Source organism: Ipomoea triloba, chromosome 2, assembly GCF_003576645.1.
Source record: "Ipomoea triloba cultivar NCNSP0323 chromosome 2, ASM357664v1".
In the NCBI taxonomy this organism is placed as follows: Eukaryota; Viridiplantae; Streptophyta; class Magnoliopsida; order Solanales; family Convolvulaceae; genus Ipomoea; species Ipomoea triloba.
The window spans coordinates 861290-879996 of NC_044917.1; the positions used below are offsets into that span (position 1 = coordinate 861290).

The window sequence follows — 18707 nt, forward strand, 5'->3', positions numbered from 1 at the left end:
AAGTGAACCAGGTTGGTCAAACTTGGATCAAGATGTATCCAAAAACCATCAGTCAGGCCCAAAACAGATTTGGCCTACTCAGACTTTCACTGTGTTTTGTGTTTGGTTGGACAACACAACTATTATCTTGAACATATATATAAAATATAAACGTACCCTCTCACAATTGATAAAGATCATATCAGAACACATCCTTCACTGAACCCATCAGTGTCATATGAGGATTGTCATCAGCTTAGACTTTGAGTTGAGACCGACCATTATACAATGTGTCGATCAGGTCCCCAACACTACCCGCTTTTCGTATTGCAGATCTTTGTCATATCTGATTGTGAAAAAACCACACAGGTAGAGCCTTTCCAGAGATGAGCCCTGCCAAGAAGGAGTTGCAACTGAGGAGTTTGGTCATTTCTTTACTTGAACAAGGAATATCCTTAGTGGAAGCCATTATAGGTAGTAAGCACATGCCTTTCACAAAGGGCTGACATTGCAGAGGACTATTGTATCTGTAACATAATTCTTCACAGCAGGTGTGTGATAATGGAGGGGCTACTGATGATTTGTACACTCAGCGCACCTACCAAGTGGCAGCATTGAACAATGTTGGTTACAGCCTAACTTGCTAAACTTGGGTATGTAACAGACTCAGCATTGTTTGCACAATCATCATTCAATAATGCATATATGTCTTGGGGGAATGTAGAAGGAAGGGTTGGGGAGAGGTCAAACAAGGTTCATTCCGCTTTGCGTCGAAATGGATGGTCGAGTGGGTGGAGTTGGTTCTTATAATGGAAAGTTACAAATTCGATTCTGGCCATCATTCTCATGGTCAAGCCTGTTGCACAAGATTTTTCTAATGTGATTATATATATCTCTTGTGTGGGTTGCGGGCTATTACATTGGAACATGATTTATCATGTGGCCAACTGTCACCCCAAAAAGGTTCATTCCGCATTGGCCATTAGGTATTTGTAGAGTCCATCTCCGATATTGCATTATTTGAGTTAGCAGCCCGCTTATTGACTGCTTAAATCTCCACACAAAGAGGTATCTACAATTCTCAGTAAGGGGATTAGTTGTATTCGACGATGAAACCCTGGGTACACCAAAAAAAAAAACTAAGAGTTGGATTTCGATCAAGATTCCATAATAATAAATAACTTTTTGATAAGCATGATGTAACAATTGCATAGGAAGTGGAACTCAGATACAAACTAAGAAACCAAACATGGAGTTAACTTTCATTTTGTCAATCAAAACGGAAATACTTCTATCTCAAAATTAACAACTTAAAAAAAAACATACAGAAAAAAAAACAAAAAACAAAAAAACAGAAGAATCCGAAACATAAAGATGAATCACAATATCGATCAGACAAAGGGAATAGAGCTGACACAGAAACATCAAAAAAGAAATTAAAAAAGCAAGATACGTGGGAAGGCATTAGACAAAAGAAAAAATATCAAAAAACAGTTGCAGGTTTTTCTCATTATCCCAAAAAATCTCAGATTTTGATTTGTTTGGCAGAAATTTTAGTGAAAAACTTGAATCCCTAAAGAAACCACCTATTGGCATTATTGGCCAATAGGTTTGAATCGATATGTGTAACTTAAGTTGGTTAATCTCCTTGCAATCATTACCGACTAGAGTTATTAGGCAGCTTCACCCGAAGTACACATTTAAGTAGCGATCATTACAATAATAAAGTTTTTGCATGAAAATAGGGTGTGTGTCGTTAAGAATCATAAAATAACAGAAAAAAGATGGAAAACATGTGTATGTGCCTAATACTATAATAGTAACAAAAATATTATAAACACACAAAAAACAAACTTTCTTCTAATGTGAAAAACATAGTGGTTGCCTAGACTGCCATATTGATGATGAATTGATGAGTTGTTCTCTTCCCAATTTCCACCTTCAATGGAAATGACGGATGCCGTACCCCTCCAATACAAAGGTACTACGCTGCATTGCTGCATCAAACTTATGATTTTTTTTGAGTAGTACTGACTCTATTACAACTTATATGTTCATACATACTTTCTAAACCTATTAAAGCACAAAAAGTCTGTGCCCCGTTGAAATTCGAACCTATGACATCCTATTTGGTACATGTATATATAAGAGGTGCAAGCCTCTTTCGGTACGAATAGGACTAAGTTCAATGTGTGACTGCATGGAAAAATCTGTGATCAGACAAAAAATATCTAAAATAATGTTAGTTGTAATTTGGATTGTGGTAATATTTTATCAATTACCACCTTCAGTTTAATGACCAATTGATGACCTAATTGCATTGGCGAACTATTTGCTAAATTGTATCAAATTGAGGAGTTGAGAGGTCTCTAATTGGAACATTTTATAGTTTCATGACCTAATTACGTTTTTTGCTTATAGTTTGAAGGTCTATTTGATCCTTTTTTCTTGATCAAATGATGTATAAGTTTATATTTATTGGTGTATCTTCATTAATTTATTAAAATCAAAAGCTTATAATTTTAATTTTAAAATATCAATAATTTTAAGTGAGTCCACTCGATAAAGTGACAAACACAAAGTTTAGGATTAAGAAAACAAGTTAATATGATACAAAATACTTTATTCCGGAATAGTATTACATTTCAATCTTAACCTAACTCGTCTCACAGATAAGCGGTCTGACACAAGAGACTCAAAATTATTATATATGTCCGATCTCTTTTTCTTCACTATTCACCATTTGTCACGCATGATATCTAAAGAAGTAAGGAGTATGTGTATAATTAATTCTAACTTTTTGTCCTTTGCTTATTACGGTTAATCTTGAAGTAGTTCAAAATCTTATCAACTAGAAATATGAAAGATATATATATATTTACTCAAAGTTGTTTTGTTATTATTACTTGTTACTTTAATTTGTTAGCCATTTTTGACTCTTTGAAAGCCTGACCTAGTCACCTAGCTAAGGCATTATTCACTTGCCTAGACTAGCTATAAATAGGGGATCAATATGTTGCCTTCTCTTCATCACCCCCTCACATAGCTATACTAACTACATAAACATGGGTGCTACCTCTAGCCTTTGGCTATTATCCATTTCTTTCCTCTTGTTAGTCTATGGAGGTGTTGAAACCCAAGCCTCACACATTGTTCTACAAAACCTTGAAGCTCTCCAACCACTTTTCCCCAACCATACGTATAGAACCTCTTTTCATTTCCAACCTTCTAGGAATTGGATGAATGGTACACTCTATTTGTCATCTAAACCTACGAATAATTAATGATCTAATTGAGTATATATTTAACTTTTTTAGTTTGAATCAGTCAGTTTTGGGTAACTTAAACTGGTTTACATTCTTTTGAGTTTTTGCTGGCTAGGGTCACAACACGGGTTTCACCCAGAGTACACCTTCGGGTTGCTGTAGGGTTTCCCGTAAATCAAAATATATATTGTTTTTATTGTCTTTTCTTGCAATTATACCATAACATTGCTAATTGAAAATGTTTCCTTTTTATGCATGTAATGTGCCACATGCGCGTTCCTTTGTCAACTGAAAACTCGATGTATTATACATTTGCAGATCCTAATGGTGAGTTTTTGTAGTTATTGACACTCAATAGTTATTTTGCACTTTTTTTTTAGTACTACTGACTCTATTACATTGTAGTATATGTTCATTTATACTTTTTCAACATGTTCAAGTACATAGAATCAATATCGCCTTCACCGAGACTCTGATCTCATGAAGTCCTATTTTGCACTTGTTTACATCATTTTGGTGTGTTTTTTAGGGCCTATGGTTTATAAAGGAGTGTACCATTTCTTCTACCAATACAACCCAAAAGGTGCAAGTTTTGGCAAGATATCATGGGGACACTCTACTTCAAAAGACCTACTAAACTGGAGAGCTCATATCCCAGCACTCTCCCCATCCCAGCCGGCGGCTGATATCAACGGCGCATGGTCCGGCTCGGCAACAATTCTTCCGAACGGCTTGCCGGCGTTGCTCTACACCGGCGTGGATTCAAGAAACCGGCAGGTCCAGAACTTGGCCGTGCCCAAAAACCCATCCGACCCGTACCTCCAAGAATGGGTAAAATCGCCCCGGAATCCACTAATCTCGCCAAACCATTACAACAAGATCAATGCGACGTCGTTTAGGGACCCCACCACCGCCTGGCGAGGCCCTGACGGGAATTGGAGAATCCTAATCGGGAGCAAAGTTGAGCGCCGGGGATTAGCTATCCTGTACAGGAGTAAGGATTTCGTTCGCTGGGTCCAAGCCAAACGCCCTCTTCATTCAGCTGAGGGTTCGGGAATGTGGGAGTGTCCCGACTTTTATCCCGTTTCTACTAACCCAACCGGCCTGGACACGTCCTTAGTTGGTTCCAGGATCAAACATGTGTTGAAAATTAGCCTGGATGAGTCTAAGCATGATTACTACACGATTGGAACGTACGATCATGCCAGGGATAAGTATATCCCGGATAAGGGATCCGTGGATAACGACTCCGGGTTAAGATATGATTATGGGAAGTTTTATGCCTCCAAGACGTTTTATGACAGCTTAAAGAGAAGGAGAATTCTTTGGGGTTGGATTAATGAATCCTTGATCGACACTGAATATGTTAAACAAGGATGGTCTGGAGTTCAGGTAATTTAATTCTTATATTTTTTTTTTAAATTACAAGTGAAACCCGTAATCACTACTCAAAGATGTGCAATCAATAAATTATAGATTGTGAGTCTACTTGGCAAAGAACCACAATGCATAACCAGCTTAGATTTTCATAATTGATTAACTCAAACCAGTAAAGCCAATAACATGATCTGATAGTCAAACTTAGAATTTTGTGGTTATTAAACTAAGATTGTGATTAATTTGGTTGAGTTCGTCCAATTTAATTCTTTTCATTTAATTAATTACTAATAACTAATTATAAAACATCTATTTAACTAGTCAAACTCATTAACAGCTATTTACCAAACACCCCTGCCATCTTCTTTTCCAGGGAATTCCAAGAACTGTTTGGCTTGATAAAACTGGAAAACAGCTGGTTCAATGGCCAGTTCAAGAACTAGAAAAGCTACGTTCAAATAAGGTTGAGATGCCCAGTACCATGCTCAAGAAAGGATCTGTATCTGAAGTTTCAGGAATCAGTGCCGCACAGGTATATATAATTCTAATCATTATTAATTATACTCCGAATTATAAACTGTATATACATATATTACAAGATTTATGTATGACAGGCGGATGTGGAGGTTACCTTTAAGATAATGGAGTTTGGGAAGGCAGAAAAAATGGAGGAAAGATGGAGGGAAGACCCTCAAGTGTTATGCAGCCAGAAGGGGGCATCAGTACGAGGAGGAATAGGCCCATTTGGGTTGAAGGTTTTGGCTTCTCAAAACAGGCAAGAATACACAGCAGTGTTCTTCAGAGTCTTCAAGGGAAACAACAATAATCCTGTCGTGCTCATGTGCAGTGATCAAACCAGGTCTATACATTTCAGTTTTGTCGTATTCTTTTTGAGTGATTTGATGGTAAACCCACCCGCCACTCCTGCCTTGTAACCCTAACCCAGAATGGTAAACCAATATTGGGTTTTCATACTCTTCCCTTGTGACCCTAATCCATAATGATAAATCAATCTAGGTTTTCTATACTCCTTCCTTGTGACCCTAATTCAGAATGGTAAACCAATCTAGGTTTTCTATACTCCTGCTTTGTGAACTTAATCCAGAACGGTAAACTAGTCTAGGTTTTCTATAGTTAACTCACTCAAATCAAAAAGGTCGGCCAATAGACTGCATTGACTGGAGTCGAACTTGTAACATTGTAGTTACAAAGTCAATAATTTGACCAACTTGGTTAGGGTTGTCCGTTTTGTCGTGCTCTAAGTGTATTATTGTGTTTGGCATGTTCTGCAGGTCTTCACTAGACAAGAAGACAGATAAGACTAGCTATGGTGCATTTGTGGATGTAAATCCTATGCAAGAAGAAATATCACTCAGGATCTTGGTCATTCTCTCTCTCTCTCTTCACTGTTCTGAAAGGAGCATTAGTTAAGGTTGTTTGATTATGAGTGTTTTCATGACACTGTTGATGTTGCAGATTGACCACTCCATGGTGGAGAGCTTTGGAGCAAAAGGAAAGGTTTGCATTACTTCAAGGGTTTATCCCACAAAGGCTATTGGTGGGAAGGCACACTTGTATGCATTCAATAATGGAGTCCACAGCATTAAGCTCTCCAAGTTGACTGCTTGGTCCATGAAAAAACCAACCATCAATTGACTCCTCAATATTTGTTACCAAGGACAAATAATGCATCATCTAAATAAATAAATTAGGTTGTCGGATCCGGTGATGATTACAATTTTATGTCGTGCTTTATTTTTAATGTAACTTATGAAAGTATGGAGTAATAATATTCTCACCAAAAAAAAAAATGGAGTAATAATATAAACATTGATGATGAAGAAAGCATGTACTCATCATTTCATTACATATAGTATTCTTGGATATGAACGACGATTTATCTTATAGATGACCTTGCAAATCAGTTTCAAGTTCCACATGAACAAAAATATTGGATATTAATGTTCTGAAGATGATTTGTTACAATGTAATATATATTCATAACTATTTTCTCAAAGTATTCACCATTCAAACTGACCCTGTTACAATATTCATAACTACTTTCTCAACCTACTGAAGCAAAAAAAATCAATATCGATATAAGAGTGCAATTGGGTGCCACTAGACCACAGCCTTATGACCAAGTTAATTGTTTGAAAAATTTAAAAAATAAACTTATATTGGTATTGGGCCGTCCATATCGAGTAGGATAAGAAACCCACTATGGGTATGAATTGGGGTTTAGGGCTTGGCCCAATGAGTAGACATAAAAGGAATCGGATTCCGGCAGTAATGCATGGGCCCATTAGGCGATTGTCGTATTTTTACGAGTAGAAATGTTAGGGAGATATTGTTCGGCAAAACATCTGTCCCTGTTTCCGTAACGCGGCGGCAATTTGTTCTTCATCTCCACCGCAAAAAAAGCTAGGCTAGCTAGGGCACTCAAATTTCTCAGGTTTTTCTAGGGTTCCCTCTTCTCTAGGGTTTAAAACCCACCAAAAAAGCAACATAAAAGAGATGATTACACAACACAGTAATTTTGGCAGCCAAGGTAAAGTTATAGGTTTAGTCGAACATAATCTCCTATTCGTTTGCAGGTCTGATAGGTAGGCAAAGAGTTTAGTCTGAAAATTATGGATTACGGTGTTGCCGAACAAAACGACGTCGCTTATTACGGCGGCGACACGGGGGAAGGTGATCTTCAGTATGACGAAGAAAACCGACAAGAGCTGTTTTCAAGAAGCGGTGGCGGTGGCGGAGGAGATTTAGAACCGCCCATTCGTAACCTAGACGGTAGTAGCGCAGGCCACGAATTAAAGCATTCAATCGATGATTCTTCTCCTTCGGCAGGGTTAGTTTTGTTGTAGCTTATTATTCTTAGCGTGTTAGCCCCTTCCACTGCCTTGTAGGGTTAGGTTTCTCGTTCTGGAATTGAATTCGCGCTTCATTAGTTCTGAATTCTTTCCGAATTGTTCAGTAGACATTGATTTTTTTCTTTTAGATATATATGTACCAAAAAGATTTGATGTTTAGATATTGTATTTATGTCGAGTCCCTTCCTTCTCGTGCACTTGCCACTCACGAACAAATATGACGCCCGTATGATGAGCTTTACGATTACTGATGGTTTTTCTTGTGTGATAGAAAGCTATTTGTTGGAGGCATTGCTTGGGAGACATCTGAAGGTATTTCTATCCGTACTAATTTGCTTTGTTATAGTATGTGTAAATGCAGAATTAAATTCATTGTTTATTTAGAAACAATTGCTCTACTCTAAAGTTCAAATTTCTTGTAGTTAAATGTTAGTATAGCCTGTTGCCATCTTCAAACCACTGGAAACAGTTTAGAGGTGGTACATTTTTGGGTATACATTTGTTAAAGTAGATTATGAAAATTTGCTCTCTTCTTCTTCTTCTGGGTGCTTTTTACAGTAATTACATACATCTAATGAGTAAAACTACTTGCAACCTTTTTGGTTGTTGTTTCAAGACTGCGATTTTTTTACATACCTAGTTAATGTTCAGATTCAAAGTACTTGCATACTACATTGATGTAACTTGGGTAATAGCCTAATATGCTTAACTATTGAAGTTAGTGTAAATTCATTTTAGATTATGAGTTTATTGGTCAAGATTCAAGAAGCTGTTTTCCCTTTTATCTAAGGGATAGGTGGGCTTGGTTTTGTACCATGAAGAAACCTTGTGTTTTTTTCCCCTTATGTTCTGTATTCTAACCGTTATATAAGATTTTGCTTAAAGTGATTTTCAAATTTATTGATTAAGGAGGAACTGGATAGAAACAGTCAACAGAAAAATATATGACTGTTCTTGTACTGGGCAAGCACATATGGGCATAGAAATTTGTATTTATTTGCATGCATTTTAACAGACTTTGAGGTTTGGTGGGTGGATGAGTACTCTGTCTCTTATTATAATAGTGGCATATTCTTGCAAATTGCTCTTTGATCATATTTATTAGATGTAAGGATGAGGATCCTATATGTACAACACAGTCCTTTCCGAAGTCTTACTTGTATTTGGTATTCTCTTTTCCAGAATGTTTTAACAGGTATTTCAGCAAGTACGGAGATGTAATTGATTCTGTAATAATGATGGATAAGGTCTCTGGACGACCACGAGGTTTTGGATTCGTTACATTTGCTGATCCAGAAGTTGCAAATCAGGTGTTACAGGAAGAACACGTAATTGATGGCAGAGTGGTAGGATTGTCTTATCTTTGATAAGTATCACATAGCATCCAATTTTTTTTATTGACTTTTCTTCTCATTAGAGGATAACACTCGCACACAATAATATATGCTTATTTTTTACTCAGGTGGAAGTGAAGAGGACAGTACCAAGGGAGGACACTCCATTCAGAAGAGTGTCAAAAACAAAGAAAATATTTGTTGGTGGTATTCCACCAACTCTTACTGAAGGTAGGTGCATGGCAGGTGTTTATATTTTCTTCAATATCTGCAATTTAAAGCATATTGTTATATCCAAATTGAATTATTGCAGATGAAATGAAGGAATACTTCTCTTCCTATGGAAGTGTTGTGGAGCATCAAATTATGCTGGATCACAACACTGGTCGGTCCCGAGGCTTTGGCTTTGTAACTTTTGAGAGTGAAGATGCTGTTCAGAAGGTTCTATCTGATGGCCGCATGCACGAACTTAATGGAAAACAAGTGAGTCATCTCATACTGTTGTTGGTAGTGATGTCTTCAACTTTTGTGGGAAGGAAATGAATTTTACACTTTTATACTTGTCTCAGGTTGAAATTAAGAGGGCTGAACCAAAGCGAGCTGGTGGAGATCGTGCAAGTGAAAGCAGGATGCATCGTGGCAACAGTAACATGCACTCATATGGCAATGTGAACGGTGATGCAGAGGATTTTGGCGGTGGATATGGCGGGAAAATGCGCAAGGGATATGGTGGTGGTTATGATGGATACGGCAACTATGGTCCTTATGGAAACTACGCTGGGAATTACGGAATGGGTTCTGCAGGATTCTACGGTGGATATGGCGGGTATGGTTATGGATATGGATTTGGTGGATCCATGTACGGTGCTGCTGCTGCTGCTGGATACAGTGGCAACAGCTATGTAATTCCTGGTAATTATGGTGGTTCGAGTGGGTACGCTGCTGCAGGTGCTGGTAAAGGATACGCCAATACAGGGCACGGTGGTGCAAAAGGCTATGGCAGCGTAGGCGGTGACGGTGAATACGATGGGGGCGAAGTCCACGGAAGCAGCGGTAATGACACTGCATACGGCGGTGCCAAAGGTTACGGGGGCAATGTTTACGGAAACGAGGGTGCAGCTGCCGGAAGGTTCCATCCTTACCGGAAGTGAGACCGACCATCTGTTGGCTACGTGTTTTAAGCCTTTGTTTAAAAAATTTTAATGTGGGGGGTTTATATGATTTTGATTGAGACGAGTTCCATATTTGGTTTTGCCTAACCTCTTCAGGATGTATTATTAGTGTCATGATTTTGGGTGAGTGCAGCAATTGTACCGTCCTAGAATATGTTTTAAGTTGCCATTTGTGGATTGCATAATACACTCCCTTTTTTCCTCTTGGCAGCCCTTCTAGTTATTTTGATATGAGATTGCAGTGTTTTAGATAGTGTAGGGTTTCTTTTTTGGGATTCAAATGATGTATTTACATCCGACATTTTGTCTTGTATCATATTTTGTTCCTTATCTGTGTCATTTTACTTAAAGTGTGCCAACACAATCCTCAATTAAAGACGATTTCATAATTTTGTATTAGAAAGTTACAAATTTAACTCTTGTTAATATTCTCGCGGTGATTCATTTGGAATGAATTTATCTATCATTCTATCTGAGAGTGACAAGCATGATTACATATATAGCCGATAGTTTAAGAGGAAAATCACCACGGTCTAGGGTAATGATTTATGCAAGAATGGTGACAATAAAGATAATGATTTATGCAAGAATGGTGACAATAAAGAAAGAAATAAACCCAGTGGTTAGGTTAGGATTGGGAGTAAGGGGGGAGCCCATTTCCTGGCATCCTGCAATCGTTAGAGAGAAAAGGACAAAAAGAAGAGGACTGAGGAGAGAATGGCAAAGGTGTTGATGGACAAGGTGGTATCCAAATCCAATTGCATCCTCTCAATTTCAAACACTAGAACCATGGCAAGCTGCTCAACCTTCTGCCCTCCACTGCCCACTCGCTTCAGCACATCTTCTCTCTCACCCAAACCTCAATTCTTCGTCTCCTTCAAGGCTTTCTCTTCTCAAACACCCAAAGGTACACTCTTTTTTCTTCCATTTCGAGTTTTGTTCCTCTCTCTTCCCAATTTGGGGCATTGTACGTACGATGCGAACCACAATTGCCCAATCAAGATTCTATCTTTATGTAAATTGGAGTGTGGGGTTTAACAATTGCTACCCGGTGATCAAACATTTATTGGATTTTGGCAAATGCATCATTCCTTAGCTTCGTTCTAACTCATGTTTTATTTTGTCTCTGGCAGATGAGTCTCCAAAACGTATTGGCTTTCTGGGCCTTGGAATCATGGGTTCCCCAATGGCACAAAATCTTATTAAAGCTGGGTATGTCTTCACTTCTTTTCTTTTCCAATGCTGAACAACTTCTTCTTCTCTGCATAGCCATTCCTCTTTATTGTAAGTTGGAACTATTACAATCTAAGCTATCCAACCTCAATTTACTTGTTGCAGATGTGATGTGACAGTTTGGAATAGGACAAAGAGTAAATGTGATCCTCTCATCTCCTTGGGTGCAAAGTAAGTGCTCCATATATGGTGTGATATGTACTCTGATTATCTGAAATGTATATTTGGTGTGAAAAAACTCAATTCCAGAACTAGAAACACTTGCTTGATGTTTTAATGTTTGTTTGTTTTCGGGTAGCTTCAATGTTGTACATATCCTTGTTGGCTTGTTTTCCATGCTTTTTAGTGGACAATAAAGAGAGAATCCTTCTGCAGATATAAGTCTTTGCCCGAGGAAGTGACAGCATCCTGTGATTTCACTTTTGCAATGCTTGCTGATCCCGAAAGTGCAGTGAGTTTGTTTCGTTGATTTGCTTGCCTTGCCTTGTGTTGTGTTGTGTGTGTAGTGGGTAGTTACAATAAGAGCGTTTATCAGGTGGATGTTGCTTGTGGAAAACATGGTGCTGCAAGTGGACTCAGTCCGGGAAAAGGGTATCTTTTGTTGTTCCCGTTCGATAATGATTTCTTCCAAACTATATGCATACCTACGACTATTTAGTTTAAATTGTGTACGGGGAATTGCAGTTATGTCGATGTCTCTACAGTTGACGGTTCCACTTCTAAACTCATCAATAAGCACATTAAAGCTACTGGAGCTCTATTTTTGGAGGTGAGTTCAAAACGTACATTTCCACTTCCGTTGAAATTAAACATGAGAATGAAGTTGATATTTGCATTGTTCCATAAGCAATCTCCACTCCAAAAAAGTAAATAAATAAAATTTTAAAATTATTATTCGAATCTTATCTGCATCATGCTTTGAACAGGCTCCAGTTTCAGGCTCTAAAAAGCCAGCCGAGGATGGGCAGCTGATATTTCTTACTGCAGGTAACACATTCCCGTAATGCATGCGTTCATTTACGTCAATGCGACGATATTTCTTATCTAAATGCATGCATGCCTTTTATATTGTTAACTTTTAGTTCCGATTTCAAGTCCCCGAGTATGGAAAGGAAACACAAATGAAATCAAACGATGATCTTTCAGGTGACAGATCGCTGTATGATATGGTTGCATCAGAGTTAGATGTGATGGGGAAGGTGTTTTTTGGCCTTTCACTAAATGGTGAAATCTCTTAATTTCTCCAAAACATTGTCTCTTACATTCTTATTTGCCGCTTCCAATTTCCAGTCTAGATTTTACCTCGGTGAAGTTGGTAATGGAGCAGCAATGAAATTGGTTGTAAATATGATCATGGGAAGGTTCATGGATATCAAATTTATTTTGAATAAAGAAAATACGAATTTTTTTTTCCTACATGAATTTCTGTATCGTATATAAGCAAAGCCCTTCTACCTTCTTAAAATTGCAGTATGATGGCATCCTTTTCCGAAGGATTGATTCTCAGCGAGAAAGTAGGACTAGATCCCAGCGTACTAGTCGAGGTATTTCCTTTTCGCAACACTAGCTTCTCGACAAGTGTTATTTCTTTTGCAGCTGGTCTCATAAAATAATAGTCGCAAAAATTTTGTACCTGTGTATGATCATGAAAACTGCTGTCTATGGTTTCAGTCATATGAAAGCAAAATATCGAGAATTATCTAAGCATAACAGTTTGGAATTTCCATAATGGTGAACCGATTATCCTCAAATTTGGGAAATTTGTCATCTTTTGGGGTGGTTTCATAGATTCTTATCTATAGTTGACATATTCTGTACCTCCAGTAAGTACCTGTAGCTATCATATTATGTGTCAGCAATTATCAAGTTATTTGTTTACATGTATAAAAGCTGTTCACGGTAGCCTGTAAGTACAGAATGTGTTAACTGAAGATATTGAATTTTTGTATCAGGGTTCACACTGCAATATGAACCCTGGTCCATGGTATAACAATTGGTTATGAACAACCTCAGACACACACACACACACATATTCTGACAGTCACCTCGTTTATGCACAGGTTATCTCACAAGGCGCCATCAATGCACCGATGTACTCAATGAAAGGTCCTTCAATGGTGAAATCGCTCTACCCTACTGCTTTTCCACTAAAGCACCAGCAAAAGGTTTGTATCCTTCAAAGAATGTTAGCTATATTGGCATGCAAATCGAAGGTGAAAATTTTTCCTGACAGACGGTCTTCCCTGTTCGTTCCATCAGGATCTCCGGCTAGCTCTCGGGTTGGCTGAGTCGGTTTCCCAACCTACTCCCATTGCAGCCGCTGCAAATGAGCTTTACAAGGTAGCGAAATCACACGGTCTGAGCGATCAGGACTTCTCTGCAGTAATCGAAGCCCTGAAAGTAAAACTACAAGAGAAAACAGAAAACTAGAATCAGAGCTCTCTCTTTCAACTTCTTTTGATCCTGTTACTAGCTTGATTGCTGTATATCTGTACAATGCACAAAAGAATACTTGATCTTGAGCCTACTGAGAGCTTATAACCTTATAATTAACTCATTCATGGAGGTTGTACAATAAAGTCTTCTGCTATATTCTTGATTCAATGATTCCCCCCTGCAAATTATCCATGTTCTTAAAACTTGTCAGCTCTCAAAAGAAACTTTACATAATTTAGAGGTGATGTCCTCCTTTGTCGGTTGGTAATCATCAAGTTCCAAATTTGATTTTAGTTGGAGCAGTCTATTGACCTTCTTGATTTGAACAGATCGGGTATGAGCAATCTAAAATGATTTATCTGTTTGTGATTTTTTGCGGGTTCGAATAACAAGTTTTTACGGAAAAAGATTTTACTGAATTAATTTCATTCTATAGACTATAGATATCACTTGTAGTATAAAAAAACAAAGAAAATATTGTCTGCAATCATGGGGTAGGAAGTGGGGTCCAGCATTTAAGATAGCCACGTGTCAATTGGCTGACATTTTCTGCTCCTTAAAAAATACAAAAATTTCCGGGAATGGTGGGATGGAGATTGATTCACACTCCTCCTCCAGTGCGTGGTGTGCACGTCTGCTCAAAATTTATCAACTCCCATCCATCGTCGGATTTTTACATTTTGCATAGTAAAGAGTCCTGAATTAGAGTCATACTTTTTTCGGCTCAGAATAATATTTGCAAAAATCACTTAAAAAAATATTTTTTAAAGGAGTAAGGAATAAATGGAGGAGAAGTCTTCGTGTAACACACGCAATTCCATGCGCGAGTGGGTAAATCATCATCATTTCTTCCTCTACTGTTCGTTCCTTCACTCCCTTCCTCACCTATCGGTACCCCATACAAGAAACAGCAAATCCCTCTCCACCTTTCCCTCTCTATCTCTCTCTATATCTATACATTTCACACACATATAACCTCTATCTCTCTCTAGGGTTTAGAATTTGATTCCTCGCCACCAGAAATAACTACCCTTTTCTCTCCACTTTCTCCTATTTTCATCATAATCATCATCTCTGCGTAGTGCGTATTCGCCCACACCGCACCCACTCTCTTTCTATATATATATACGCATCTTTTCCTCTCTAGAAATGAAGAAAAACGCTTTGCCGCCAGCTCTAGTCTCAAATCTTCAGGATGTTCTTCAACGCCGAAAAGGCGGCGACGCCGGCGAAGGAAGAAATGAGGATCAACAGGATAAGTCCAATAAAGACGATTCGACGGAGCCGTCGTCTTCGAGTTCCGGTGAAATCCCGGAGCCCGACAGCTCGAAGCCTATCGTTTTGGTGACTAATGCTGACGGGATTGATTCCCCTGGCCTCGCCTGCCTTCTGGATGCTCTCGTTCGCCAAGGCCTCTACAATGTCTATTTCTGCGTTCCCCAATTGTGGGTCTTTTGCAATGTTTCTCTCTTTCATATCAGTTTGTTTTTTGATATTGGTATAAAGATTTCTAAAAGATAATTATCAAGAATACATTTTTACTGTTTGTTTGGTTTGGATGGTTATCTAGAATACATTTTTACTGCTTGTTTGGTTTAGATTTGCAAGTCACTTGTGGGTTCATCATAGTGATATCTGTTATTAAGATCTTAAAATTTTGAGCTTTCACATTATGTTACTCTGGCCCACAAAGGCGGCGAAATCCATCGTCCCGGAAGGATTGTAAAGGGATAAATCATTGTGACTTAGCGGCACATTATGATACTCTTAATCTAGTAAATTGTTGGTTTGGGCTCCCTTTTTAATTTCTGGTGTTGGGGTGTAAGGTTGACATTATAACTGAGATTTACATGGATCTGATTTTTTTTTTTTTTTTTTTTTAATCTGATGGATGATCTGTTTGTTTTGATCATTTGACAGAGATAAATCAGTATCAGGCCATTCAGTTACGCTAAGGGAAACAGTTGCAGTGAGTTCAACTGAAATTCAAGGTGCCCCTGGCTATGATGTTTCTGGTATGGTGGCAAATGACACTTCATGGTTTTTTAGATTTTATAGCATGTGTATATTGTACTAACTAATACTGTAATTGCACTTTTAACTTATAGAAGTGGAATTTGTGCACAACATTCTGTCTTATATTTATAGGATTGTGAATGTTTAGATAAAAAGGTCTAAAGTACTATCTTTTCAATAAATCTGTTTTCAGGGACTCCTGTAGATTGCATCTCATTGGTCTTATCTGGGGCACTGTATTCTTGGTCAAAGCCTTTGCTGGTATGGACACATGCTTTCACTAATTTGGTATCATTTTTAGGTTTATTATTGCTTAGTGCTGAGTTTTCTCTCTTCACTCTACCCCTGACTTGTTTAGGTAATCACTGGAATCAACAGGGGCACAAGTTGTAGTCATCATGCGTAAGTATTCTTTGAGTTCTGTTTGAATATGATCTGTTCTTCGTTTATTGAAGAATCTTGCTCATCTGCTGTTATACTAACTGTTGATGAACTGAAACTCAATTGACAATTATTTTTCTAAGTTTCTGCTTCTATTTAAGTCATGAATTGACTTTTTTTGTATTCTAGATCTTTTGTATTCTTAAATGGTCATTAATTTCTCTACATTCTATTGATTCTAACACCTCTTTTTTAAATATGTATTACTTTTTCTTTTCTCCAGGTTTTACTCTGGTGTTGTAGCAGGTGCCAGGGAGGCATTGCTCAGTGGCATCCCGTCTATATCAATATCTCTTAACTGGTATGTTCTTAAGATCTTTTCCTCGGTGTTACCCTCTGTGTAATTTGTTAGCAATCGATTATCTAGTAGTCTTTGGTTTTATAATTATAGGAAGAAAGATGAAAGCCAGGAAAGTGATTTCAAGGATGCTGCAAGTGTTTGTTTACCTTTAATTACTGCAGCCATTAGAGATATAGAGAAGGGTGCTTTCCCTAAATGTTGCTTAATGAATGTGGAAGTTCCGACATCTCCTCTGGCAAATAAGGTTTGCTTTGACTGTTATTGCTGTTATTGCTGTTATTGCCTTTTCTTTTTTTGCTTACTCTCCCTAAACCCTCCTTTTCTAGAGTAACTGTGTTGTCCCCTTGGGCTGCAAAAAAATTGATATATTGCATTTTCAATTACTATTGTTTGAATGTGGCATTTACATCCATTTTAATTGCTATGATGCTTTATAGTGATGTATATATTTGTGTCTTTTATTTGAATTCAATTTTTTTTTTTATTTAAATTACAAGAACGATTGAGCATGTTAATTTTTCTGGAATTTAGGCTATCATCTAGTTTGGCACTCAGCGGATGACATCTAACTTGTATGGCTCTTTGTTTGACAGGGATTCAAAGTAACGAAACAAAGTCTTTGGAAGTCTACGCTAAGCTGGAATGCGATTCCAGCCAACAGGAATCCTGGTGCTGGACGCTTTCTCTCTAATCATCAAAGCCTTGGCATACAGCTTGCTCAGTTAGGTCGAGATGCCTCTGCTGCAGTAAGTATACTTCTGTAACTATTATTGATCCTTTCTGGGATTTCGACTTTTGCAAGGGTGCTTTCTAGCCAGATTAACAAGGCATTACCCTATCCCCAATTTTAATTTTTCATATAAATTCATAAAATATACTCCATATTAGATTCTTTAAAGCAGTAAACAGGAATAGAAGTCTTGACCTATAGTGTCTCAAATGAACAAACTGCTTTCTTCCCGGACAATTAGGAACAAGCGATGCCACCATCTTCAAGGGCTGATGGGGCATCCTTCTCTTAGACATTTTGTTTACCCTCTCGTCTTTTTAGGGTGCTGCTCGCCGTTTGGCCACACAGAAGAAGGATATTGAAGAAGTTGAGTCGGTTGGTGTTTCTGGAAAATCTGATCCCAACCGGAAAGTCAAGTACTTTAGATTGGAGGTAAGCTGCTTGTTTTCAGTGTGTTATGAAAATTCTGTTGGGTTCTTTGGCCATGGGATAAACCGGACACCATTTAGGAGTCCTATATGAAAATGTCGGTGTTTTCTCTTAAACTAGTTATTGAACGGAGGGGGAAACCCCGGGAAAAACAATCACACAATCAACACGGGCACCCTGTATGGCTGAGGCACACCAAGCCAATCATCCAAAAGGATGCGGTGAAGATTATGGATTTCTTACTGCAATGCATTGTTTACCTTATACAATTTAAAACCCATAGTCATAAACCATAATCGCATTCTTCGCCAAATGGAACCATATTATGCTTATGAAGAAGGGCTTACTGGTTTTTGACATTGCAGTTACTAGACAAGCCGATAGCAGACAAGGATGAAGATTTAGATTTCAGGGCGCTCGAAAATGGCTTTGTAAGTGTGTTGTATTCCTTCCACTCTTACAATCTATATCGTACTGTTATGAGCCTGGCTCTCTACGTTAAATATCAACTCGTTTTCTGGAAAAAATCTTAAGCAACATAGGCTCGAGATATTATACTACGATTGGCCATATCGCCATTTTCTCCTCACATATGCTTAACCGGTGAAAACGTGAACAGGTTGCAGTCACTCCACTGTCTGTTTCAATGCATGCTGAGCCTGAAGTTCATACAGCTGCTTCAGATTGGATTTCTGCTGCCCTATAAGCCTGAGAAGTGAGAAGCCATACATTCTGCAATAGTATTGATTCTTTTGTACATTTTTGGAGATGATTTTTTGGGTGATCTGTGCATGGTTGCATGCTGGGTCATAGCTGTTTATGTATTTTGTTTGCTTATTTTTATCTTTTTTTTTCCTTTCTCCATTTCTTGAACTTATAAAGTTCCCCAATCTTTGTATTTGTTTATGAAGCAAATGCTTCCCCTGCTAATGTTAGAAGAGGGTGGCATGTTTGTTAAGTGTCATTTCCCTCATTTTTCTCATTGATGATGTGTTTATAAGTTATTACGGAGTATTATTTTTGGATGACGAGGAAAACCTGTCCGAGGGTGGGCATTGGATAAGTTTTATTAATGTAATAATTCCTAAATCACATTAGGAGGGACTCATTTCATTTATAT

General features: G+C 38.0%; 4 protein-coding genes across 4 annotated transcripts; all 4 read left to right on the forward strand.

Moving 5' to 3' along the window:
- The first annotated feature begins 3000 nt into the window (after window positions 1-3000).
- LOC116010668 (beta-fructofuranosidase, insoluble isoenzyme CWINV1-like) lies at window positions 3001-6491 on the forward strand. Its single transcript, XM_031250164.1, has 7 exons — window positions 3001-3225; window positions 3564-3572; window positions 3775-4637; window positions 4996-5154; window positions 5237-5481; window positions 5915-6005; window positions 6099-6491. Exons 1-7 carry the CDS (start codon window positions 3045-3047, stop codon window positions 6276-6278), a joined length of 1728 nt encoding a protein of 575 aa, XP_031106024.1. The 5' UTR covers window positions 3001-3044; the 3' UTR covers window positions 6279-6491.
- Window positions 6492-6953: 462 nt separating this feature from the next.
- Window positions 6954-10351, forward strand: LOC116010334 (heterogeneous nuclear ribonucleoprotein 1-like). Its single transcript, XM_031249695.1, has 7 exons — window positions 6954-7077; window positions 7220-7473; window positions 7767-7807; window positions 8678-8841; window positions 8958-9060; window positions 9143-9312; window positions 9399-10351. Exons 2-7 carry the CDS (start codon window positions 7256-7258, stop codon window positions 9978-9980), a joined length of 1278 nt encoding a protein of 425 aa, XP_031105555.1. The 5' UTR covers window positions 6954-7077; window positions 7220-7255; the 3' UTR covers window positions 9981-10351.
- A 271-nt stretch (window positions 10352-10622) lies between these two features.
- Window positions 10623-13855, forward strand: LOC116007628 (glyoxylate/succinic semialdehyde reductase 2, chloroplastic). The gene is made up of 12 exons (XM_031248350.1): window positions 10623-10908; window positions 11135-11213; window positions 11340-11405; window positions 11610-11685; window positions 11770-11825; window positions 11919-12003; window positions 12161-12221; window positions 12381-12433; window positions 12525-12595; window positions 12706-12778; window positions 13295-13399; window positions 13494-13855. The coding sequence occupies exons 1-12, from the start codon at window positions 10719-10721 to the stop codon at window positions 13662-13664; spliced, it is 1086 nt and encodes a 361-aa protein (XP_031104210.1). The 5' UTR covers window positions 10623-10718; the 3' UTR covers window positions 13665-13855.
- A 696-nt stretch (window positions 13856-14551) lies between these two features.
- Window positions 14552-18571, forward strand: LOC116005803 (5'-nucleotidase SurE 1-like). The gene is made up of 10 exons (XM_031246043.1): window positions 14552-15115; window positions 15591-15685; window positions 15880-15947; window positions 16045-16088; window positions 16351-16428; window positions 16519-16672; window positions 17022-17174; window positions 17480-17590; window positions 17953-18018; window positions 18207-18571. The coding sequence occupies exons 1-10, from the start codon at window positions 14820-14822 to the stop codon at window positions 18291-18293; spliced, it is 1152 nt and encodes a 383-aa protein (XP_031101903.1). The 5' UTR covers window positions 14552-14819; the 3' UTR covers window positions 18294-18571.
- The last annotated feature ends 136 nt before the right edge of the window (window positions 18572-18707 follow it).